Below are 9,651 nucleotides of genomic sequence, written 5' to 3' on the forward strand. Positions count from 1 at the left end.
GGTAAAGGGTATAAAAACGGGTTTCGCTCCTAGGGTCACGTCCTACGGCCAACCTACGGCTCTGATACCACCTGAAGCGTCCCCTCTTAAGAGAAGACTTAAATGTGATACAAAACATCAGTCCCAGGAGGCTGATGCCACATTTATTACATCAGATGGTTCAAAACCTTACAAACCTTGGCGGACACTCGATACAGATGATAACAAGGATTAACCAAGCTACGACAATACACCAGAGTGCTACTAATACGGAGTCTAATTCAGGCTCAGAGTACTGCGACAGCGGAGGCATCTCGTCAGGGCTGGTACCACAGGCAAGGTTGGGTGTAGAACGATAACCCTACTCGGCGTCGTCTGGCACGAAGTCTGGGTCTTCTTCTGTAAAAAGTAAGAGTGGGGTGAGTACAAACGTACTCAGCAAGTCCAATCACACCCACGTAGGGGGGTTATAACAGAATAATATGCATAGGTAAATCAAGGATGAGGTTACGGTTTAATTTGTCGAAAAACGATACTTTATGCAGGGGTTTATTTTATAGAAAACCATTTAGAAATCAGTTTTTGGCATCAACACAGAGTTCAGGTTTTAAAACTGCTACCGGACTCCCCGTCCGTCGTAGCACACGGCACAACTGCCGGAACCGATTTCAAAACAACTCACACCAGCCCATCTCAAAGAAACACTAGTTATGTGACCACACCATAACTCGCCCAATACCGTGGGCACGGACTATTCGAATAGATTCTTAACTCTGCAGAGGTGTGCAACTTTACCCACAAGTAGGATACCACAACTCGAACACCGTCGTGTCGGTGTAGATCCCAACATAGCCATTACCCACCATAGCTAAGCCTGACTAGCCATCACGGGTTGTACCAAGGGGTCATTGACCGTTCACTCAGGTATAACCGGGCATAAGTCGCTCTGGGCTTAACCCTTATCCTTAGTCACCCGTTGCTCTCAGCTCTCCTGATGACTATCACACCAACTAGTGGGATTTATGCTACGCCGTTGCCCATACAACGGTCGAGTGGTTTGCACGATAGTGGAGTTAGGTGAGATGACACACCAACTCGGTCCTTACATGCGACAAGATGGATATCTCCCTTCATTGCCTTGCCACACAGGCATAAGCACACCAATCGGCAATCCACACGGAAATGCCGTCCATCTCGCCCATACTCATCTTTCGAAAATCCACATTTTATCCCTTCCCATACGCACACATTTCCTTTATCAAATAAAACATATTAAGAGTAAAGTCCTAAGCGTTCTAATATCGATTAACTTCCAAGCAAAATCAGACATTAATCTAGGTGGTCAAGGAATGGTCGTCACAAATCAAGGGGTGGCTATCCAACCGTGTTTTCATGCAAGTAAAACATATGCGACTTTATAAAACAGGCCATTGGGTTGTGTTTATAAAAACTAGGACAGAAACATGCATCAAAGGATGGGATTGAACTTGCCGTCTTCAAAGCCTTCGGGGAAGTCCTGTCCTTCGGGCTCGGGGTCGCGGATCGGGTCCTCGTTCACCTGCTCACAGTACTGCTCGTCAACGGGTTCTCCTTCGTTCACTCCGTGGTCTACAGCGCACACAAACAAACACACAATCAGAACAAGGTTTTGTCGTCGAGCTCGAAACGGGAACACATGAAATATAGAGCATAGAGTATTATTTTTGGGCGGTTTCTGAATAGTATGGCCAGAACTAAGTTAGGAGAGGCGGGGTAAAATTTTAGGTTAAGCTGGGGTCGTTAGGCACATAAAATGATAGGTCAGGGGAGCGTTTAGGCCCTAAACAGGGGTCCAGGGACCTAATTGTAATTAAGATTAAGTAGGCAGGGGCTTGGTTTATATTTTAGAAGTTACTTGGGTTAATTTAAAAGTGTCAGGGTTTTATTTGTAATTAAGTTTATATGGTGGGGGGTTTGTTTTGGAAATATAGCAAAGAGGGGGGTTTTAATTGCAAAAGTATAAAGAGGTGGAGGGCTCTTAAGGAAATATAAGAAAGGGGAGGGGTTTTGGGCTAAAAAGCCCCTTCTTCCTCCTCCCTCCACGCTGGAAAGCAGGGGAGGCGGGGGTACGCCGGCGGCGGTCCCGGGCCGGCGGTCCGGGGGCTCGAGGGCGGCCGGGAACATGGGGAAAAGGGTAATGGGGCCCTGGAGGCTCGATTCCCTTTTCCAATTTCGGAGAAGGGGCCTGCAGGGGGGGGAAGCGGCGGCAATGGCCGCGGCGGGCGCTCTGCGGCCCTGGGCGGCGCGAGCAGGGCGGCTCGGGATGGGTTGGCGGGGGTAGAGGAATAGGGGGAAGGGAGGAACTCCGCGCGCCCCCTACCTTGGGCCGAGGCGACGCGAGGAGGCGGGGCGACGGAAGCGGCGGCGGTGGCCTGCAGAGCGTGCGGCGGCGGTGCTGCGGAATGGAAGAGAAGGGCGGGAGGTGGCAGTAGGCAGTCGTAGAGCGAATGGGCGGCGTGAGTGGCCTTTTTATAGGGCGAGAAAGGCGGTGGCGACGCCGGTGTAGGTGGCCGGCGGGGAAGCTCCGAGAACGGCCATTAATGGCGTGGGGGCGGCGAGGATCTGTGCGGGCGTCAACGGGGCGGGCGTGTACGGCGATGGGACACGACGCTGCGGCCGCGGCCGGCGCAGGCGGCGCTGTGCCGAAGTCGCCGCCGCTGTGCAGTGTCAACGGCAGTCGCTTCGTGTCGCGGCGTCACGTCGCGGCGTGCCGTGTGCGCGCACGCGGGAACAAGGGAGGCAGCAGGCGGCCGACTGGGCGCGCTTGCGCGCGTTCGCGTGGGCCGGTGCGGCGGTGGCCGAGTGGAGCGAGCGCGCGCGCGAGCATGCGGAGCAGCGCGGCCGGGAGCAGGGAGAGGTGGCGCGGCCCGGCGCGCCGTGTGCGCGTGCTGCGTGCACTGGTGGGCCGAGGGCGGCGCGCGCGGCTTGGGCAAGCGAGGTGGCGAGCGGTGTGGCGCTCGGGCTGGTGCGCACCGAGCAGCTGCGGAGCGGCGTGTGCGCGCAGGCGGCCGAGGCGCGGTGGGGTGTGGCCAGGGGTGGGTGCGACCGCGGGCGAGCCAGTGCGCGGGGAAGGAGAGAGGGAAGGGGAGGGCGGCCCCGGGTGCGCGCGGCAGAGGGAGAGAGAAGGAAAAGAAAAGGAAAAGAAATGGGAAGGAGAGAAAGAAAAAGGGGAAAGAGGGAAGAAGGGAGGGAGAAAGGCGGACACGCGCCGGCGACAATCGCGGGGCACGCGGCCAGCGGGCGGCGTCCTCGGGTCGGGAGCGCGCCAGGGAGGAAAGGAGAGATCCGCGCCGCGATCGCGGCGCCCGGTCGGCCACTCACGGCGTCTGGGCGCGCGTGAGCGCGACGCGCAGGTCGAGGGAAAACAGGGTGCTGGATACGGGTGTCGGGTCTTTGGGGAATCGGGAGGTCCGGCGGAACAGGGAGGATTCCGGACAACTGGGGTTAGGGTTTCAAGGAGGGATCTCGAGCTCAACGACGAGCAACATTTTAGCGCACGATTTATTTTAGGTAATTTTCGGGATGTTACACACATGTCACACTTTAGGAAGTTCCTACAAATATCTATTTCTAGAAAATTCTAAATTTTACCATGACAAGAAAATATCCAAGCTTCATGTCTTCTTATGATTCTTGTGGAGCATTCTAGAACTTTGTCATGGTGAACAAAATTATGCCATGATTTATCTTTATTTTTATAAAATCTTATAGAAGTTTGCATTGTATATTTGAACACTCCCCTTAATCGGGATAGTGCCAGGACCCTGGAGGAGCCCAGGACACACCATGGTCCACGCACGCTGCACATGCCGGTCGGTTGCAAAGTTCGGTCAGGTTTCGTTGTCCCAGCGACGTACAGTACGTGGATGCATGCAGCGTGCAGCTACAGCATCGCAACCTTGCACGGACATGCAGACCGGCGGTCCATCTCGTCTCATCCGCTGACGGATTACGCCCACACGCAACACCACACCACAAAAGCCTCCTCAGCAGCTCTTGCGGCGGAGTCCGCATGGCCGCCGCCGCAATTGATCCTCGGCGCCTCCGTACTGTAGTAGTATTAAACTGGTCATCAAAGTGTGGTTAGCGGCCGTTAATTACTGCCGCTGTCTCTGACTATAGTCTGTGTAGGATCACGACTCTTTGTCCAAGGTGGATAGTGAGTGGTCGTAGATCGAACAAGCGGAACAAGACGTGGTAGTGATCCGGTATGAGAGCTCGTAGACCGTTCAATACAGCTTGTATTTGTATTTCCCCTATGGGAACCAGGACATGAAACCACCGTTTCGGGTTGTGTCATAAAGTTCCAAAGGATTATCGCCCCTTTTCTCTGTTCCAAGTAGTATTACAGTATGGTGGACAGTCTGTTCGGCTTAGACCTGGGCATCCTCCGGGCCGGGTCGGGCAAAAAAAAGCCCGGTGTTTTTTCTAGCGGCCCGTGCCCGACCCGACCCGGTGGCCGGGCCGTAAAATTGAGCCCGCACCCGACCCGACAGCCAGTCGGGTCGGGTCGGGTTCGGGTCGGGTCGGGCTGGGTCTATGTAAAATGTCGGGTTCCTTCGGATTTTTCGGGTCAAAATTTTTAGCCCGTGCCCGGCCCGTCAGTCATACCGGGTCAAAAAATTTGACCCGAGCCCGCCCATCAAACTCTTCGGGTCGGATCGGGTCGGGCTATTTTCGGGTGGGTTGGGTCGGGTCCGTCGGGTCGGGCAGCCCATGCCCAGGTCTAGTTCGGCTGGTCTTGGCTCGGCTTGGCTTATTACGATTTATTTCCTCTCACACAATACTATTCAATCTACCAGCCGATCACTATTCATTCTATCAGCCGAACAGCCTCGGAGTACAATGGTGCAGCAACCTTTGGTCCTTTGTAGTATTTTCAGTTTCTTGTACTACACAGATATTCATTCAGTTCATGCCCTTGTTTAGTTGTTTTCAAAATTCCAAAACTTTATAAGATTTCCCATCACATCGAATCTTTGAACACATGCATGAAGTATTAAATGTAGCTAAACAAAATAACTAATTACACAGTTTATCTGTAATTTGCGAGACGAATCTTTTGAGTCTAGTTAACCCATGATCGGATAATAATTACGAAATACAAACGAAAGTACATCCTAAAGTTTACGCAACTAAGGCTGTGTTTAGATCCCACGAAATACACTGTAGCGCGGGGTGAAAAACACTGTAGCGAACTGTAGCACGTTTCGTTTGTTTGTGGTAGATATTGTCCTACTATGACCTAACTAGGCTCAAAAGATTCGTCTCGCAACGTACATCAAAACTATGCAATTAGTTTTTTTATTTACCTACATTTAGTACTCCATGCATGGATTATTTGCTACATTTAATGTTTCGATGTGATGGAGATGTGATGGGGATGTGATGGAAAGGGATGTTTTTGTGGGGGTTTTTGGTGGAACTAAACACACCCTAAACAAACTCATGTCACAGTACTAGGAGCCGACACCACTAATTATTTTGCGCCTCCCAATGAAAAAGCTGTGCTAATCTCAAAAAAATTTGAAAAAGCTGCCAGAGCACACAGCTGTAATGCAACGGCGGCAGAAGCTCCGAAAGCATCAATGCGGTCACACAGCTCTCCCACCTGGCCACCCCCCTTCTCCCTTCCTGTGCTGTAATTCCGTTACCTCACGTCCTCACCCGTCCTTCCCTTCCCTGCTCACCCGCGATGCGGGGGAGATGCTTTACTTCCTCACACCTGTAACGCCGCACCAGGCCGCGGCACGCCGCGCTGCACGTTTCGGCTCGCGCTACGCTACGCTACAGAATCTCCATTGGCCATTGCCAGCCAGCTGCGCCGCGCTTGGCCCTGCTCTGCTCTGCGTATAAGTTCCTTCCTCCCTTGGACGCTTCTGCGCTCGCCGCTCTTCTCCTCCCTTCGCCGTCTCCTCCCCCTCCCTCCCAGATCCATTCTTCCCCGTGCTCACGCCTCCCCTGCGGCGAGGCGAGACAGAGCCGGGAGAGGCTGAGCCGGGGAGGGCAAAGAACCATGGCTTCTCGTGTTGTTGCCGTGATTCTTGTTGCCGTCCTTGTGGGAGCAAGCGCCGCCCATGGCTCGGAGCCGTGGTGGAACGAGACGCAGGTGTACGGCACCAACGCCAACTCCGGCCGCAGCACCGGCGTCTTCGTTGGCCTGACACTCATCCAGTCGGCGGCCGCCAAGGGAGCCGGTGAGATTTTCTTGCCTCAGCAGCAGAATTGCTCCTTTCTTTATTCTGTTTTGCTGCAAAAAAGATTAGTATTTTATTAGCAGTCACGCGAGTTCTTCTCTGGTTCACTCAGTGGGTCGAGACTCGAGTGTGAGCGAGCGAGTGCCTAGATTGACTCATTGTGTTGTGCAAAGCATGTTCCTCGCCTGTGTTGACCCTGGTTGGTCAGCGCATCTATATTATTAGATTGGTTGTGGTTGTTCGTTTTCTTTTCCCTCTTGCATATCCCTTTATACAGATTGCGTGATCATGCAGCGTGTGTGGATCCTGATACTTGTATGGGTGTGGATCTAGCCTTGGCACTGTTGGTGGTTGCCATGATGAATTGTTGTTCTTTAGAGCCGTCACATTGAATTATTGCTACCTGATTGGGGAAAAGGGGCTCAATACCATCAGCCACCATGTGATTTGCATGTAGTTATGAGTGATTGCCCTGTGACTAGTATCTACTTTTGGTAGGTATCAAACAATTTTGCAACTAGGGTTCCTATCTGTTTAGAAGCTGTAAATTGCTAAAGATTTTAGTCTATTGCAAGGTGCTGCATATGACGATCTTGTTTGTGTAAACTTGATCAAAGAAAGCCTTCTGATTAGCTATTTCTTTTTGATTTTAACAAACAATAGAGCGATGATATAGTTCACGAGAAATTAGTTCAACTTATATGTTATATCAGAATTTGAATGCGCATGAAAATTTATTCGAGCCTGCAGCAGAGGGTAGGCTGGTAAAAGTTGATGCTTACTCCCTGCTATACTATTTGACAGTGTGCTTGGATGGAAGCTTACCGGGTTACCACCTGCACCGAGGATTTGGATCAGGAGCAAACAGTTGGCTTGTCAACCTGGAGGTGAGGAATACATCACAATTCACATAGATGTCAAGTCACGGATAAAGTTAAGCAAATGGCAGTTGTACTATTAGATGTTTCAATGTGCCATTTAGGCTTAACATCTGCTTGTGTTTGGTATGGTATTCAGGGTGGAGGCTGGTGCAATGATGTTAGCAGCTGTGTGTTCCGCAAAAGCAGTCGTCGTGGGTCATCAAATCATATGGAGAGGCAACTCCAGTTTACTGGGATAATGAGTAACAGACCTGAAGAGAATCCTGGTATTGTTCTCAAACTTCATACTGCACCTTTGCTGACCACAGAAAAAGAATATTGCTGTTGATTACGTAGTTGTTATTTATAGTAGTGTTATTGTAACGATGTTTTTCTCTCTTAGATTTCTACAACTGGAACAGAGTGAAGGTCCGGTACTGTGATGGCGGATCCTTCACTGGTGACAGTTCTAATGCGGTTAGTGAAATTCTGTCTCAATTCTTGGAGTTTTATTTCCTTAGTTTTACTAAATACTAAATATGTGCTTTGAGGATATTCATCCAACAATCCATGTTGCCTTTTCTTTTTTGTTACGGAATCACAGCAATTCATTGTCAGTGTTTTCCTTATTTTTTAGGCTGCAGGCCTTTATTTCCGAGGTCAGCGCATTTGGCAGGCTGCTATGGATGACCTGATGGCCCAAGGAATGCGTTATGCTAATCAGGTATTTATCCTTCATTCCTTCCACTTATGCACATTTTTCTTCAGCTTTTGCGGATTCATAATCATCTCCTGACACAATTTATCGTACCAGGCTCTTCTTGCTGGATGCTCTGCTGGTGGTGTTTCTACCATACTTCACTGTGATGAATTTCGTGGATTGTTTCCATCAAATACCAAAGTCAAATGCCTTGCTGATGCTGGAATGTTTCTTGACACGTACGTTCATGCACATAAATGAAACTTGCTTTCCTATAATCTTTGTTACTCAATTAAATATTTGTTTCCTATCAAGAAGGTGTATTCCTCAATTGTATACTAATGCAAATTGATCCTTTACCATTTGCAGTGTTGATGTTTCCGGTCGTCGGGAAATGAGATCCTTCTTCAATGGCATTGTGAGATTGCAGGTATGTGTCACTTTGGAGGGCATATAGTTTTGTTTTTGTTTTTTCTTGCTACAAATCCTACTTGTACCTATGGTGCCCCTACTAGTTTATATCAGAATAATTTTGTGCCAATATCAGTAATTTCATTTTTCGGACAATGCTCTAATAAAAATTCACCTAAAATTTTCAGGGTTCTGGAAGAAGTTTGCCTAGGTCTTGCACCTCCCGCATGGACAAAACCTCGGTAATACAAACATCAAGGTTATCCATCAAAAATTGAAACATGTGGAAATTTTTCAGTTTTCTGACCAGAGATTTGGTGCTTCCTACAGTGCTTTTTCCCGCAGAACGTGGTGCCAAACATTCAGACCCCAACTTTCATTTTGAACACTGCCTATGATGTGTGGCAGGTACTTGTTATAACTTCATGTTGTAACTGATCCGGAATTTAACCTGAAAGGGTAATGGCAACACTGTTCAGTGGAGTAATTCAGTATCCTGTGCTTTACAGCTTCAACAAAGTGTGGCCCCCAAAACCGCTGATCCCCAAGGTCTATGGTCAAAATGTAGGACGAACCATGCCTATTGTAATAGCAACCAACTTCAGTTTTTACAAGGTATTTCATTGCTTTCCAATATCTTTTGATTGTAATAATTTTATTAACTAAAGGATGGTAGGCTGATCTTACTATGTGCGATGCAGGTTTCAGGAACCAAATGCTTGATTCCGTGAGGGGTTTCTCTGCGTCAAGGCAAAATGGTGTGTTCATCAACTCATGTTTTGCTCACTGTCAGAGCGAGAGGCAGGATACATGGTACACAAACAACTCACCACGTCTCGGTAACAAGGTACGCGTGCAGCAGTTGGCAGTTGCAAACAAGAAACCATCTTTGTCCCAATTACACTGTAAAATTCCTGCTTGAATCTAGCGTTCTCCCAATTCTTATGAAACCTTTTCCTTTCCTTACCACTCGCAGAGAATTGCTGAAGCTGTCGGGGACTGGTTCTTCGGGAGGGGAGACGCAAAGTACACCGACTGCGCGTACCCTTGCGATAACACTTGTCATCATCTTGTGTTCAGGGGAGACCATTAACACTAATTATTCTTTGCCGGCCTCGATTCGGATGGCGAGAGGAGCATACCCCCAACGGGTATAGAATCAAAAGATGAAAAAAAAGGGTACAGATATAGAGAGGGTGCAGGCGTCCTGGCTTGCCCTTTGTTCGTCACTTGGTCACAAAGATATGATTGATAGGGCAGGGGCCTCGCCCGCAAATGCGAGGAGGTCCCTGCGTTAGCTTCACATACCATGATATCGATTCTTTTTTCATTGAACACACCATTCATCATGTGCCTGAACATTTAGACCCTACCATTGTACTGAGTGACGCTATATATTCATGTACGAAACGTGATTACAGTATGAAGGAAAGGAAGATTGTGCGAGGAGTTTAATTACCTCCAA

The 9,651-nt window shown here is 49.4% G+C and overlaps 1 protein-coding gene across 1 annotated transcript; it reads left to right on the forward strand.

Annotated features, from left to right (window-relative positions):
- Positions 1 to 5,620: 5,620 nt before the first annotated feature.
- LOC120661946 (pectin acetylesterase 12-like) lies at positions 5,621 to 9,651 on the forward strand. Its single transcript, XM_039940973.1, has 12 exons — positions 5,621 to 6,215; positions 7,020 to 7,102; positions 7,233 to 7,362; positions 7,479 to 7,552; positions 7,713 to 7,799; positions 7,890 to 8,014; positions 8,145 to 8,205; positions 8,375 to 8,428; positions 8,517 to 8,594; positions 8,696 to 8,801; positions 8,888 to 9,033; positions 9,163 to 9,651. The coding sequence occupies exons 1-12, from the start codon at positions 6,035 to 6,037 to the stop codon at positions 9,277 to 9,279; spliced, it is 1,242 nt and encodes a 413-aa protein (XP_039796907.1). The 5' UTR covers positions 5,621 to 6,034; the 3' UTR covers positions 9,280 to 9,651.

This window comes from Panicum virgatum, chromosome 2N (assembly GCF_016808335.1).
Source record: "Panicum virgatum strain AP13 chromosome 2N, P.virgatum_v5, whole genome shotgun sequence".
NCBI lineage: Eukaryota > Viridiplantae > Streptophyta > Magnoliopsida > Poales > Poaceae > Panicum > Panicum virgatum.

Coding starts and splice junctions, on each gene's coding strand:
- LOC120661946 (XM_039940973.1), top strand. CDS start 6,035: ATGGCTTCTCGTGTTGTTGCCGTGATTCTTGTTGCCGTCCTTGTGGGA. Junction 7,103..7,232: donor GTTGGCTTGTCAACCTGGAG/GTGAGGAATACA, acceptor TATGGTATTCAG/GGTGGAGGCTGGTGCAATGA. Junction 8,015..8,144: donor GCTGGAATGTTTCTTGACAC/GTACGTTCATGC, acceptor TACCATTTGCAG/TGTTGATGTTTCCGGTCGTC.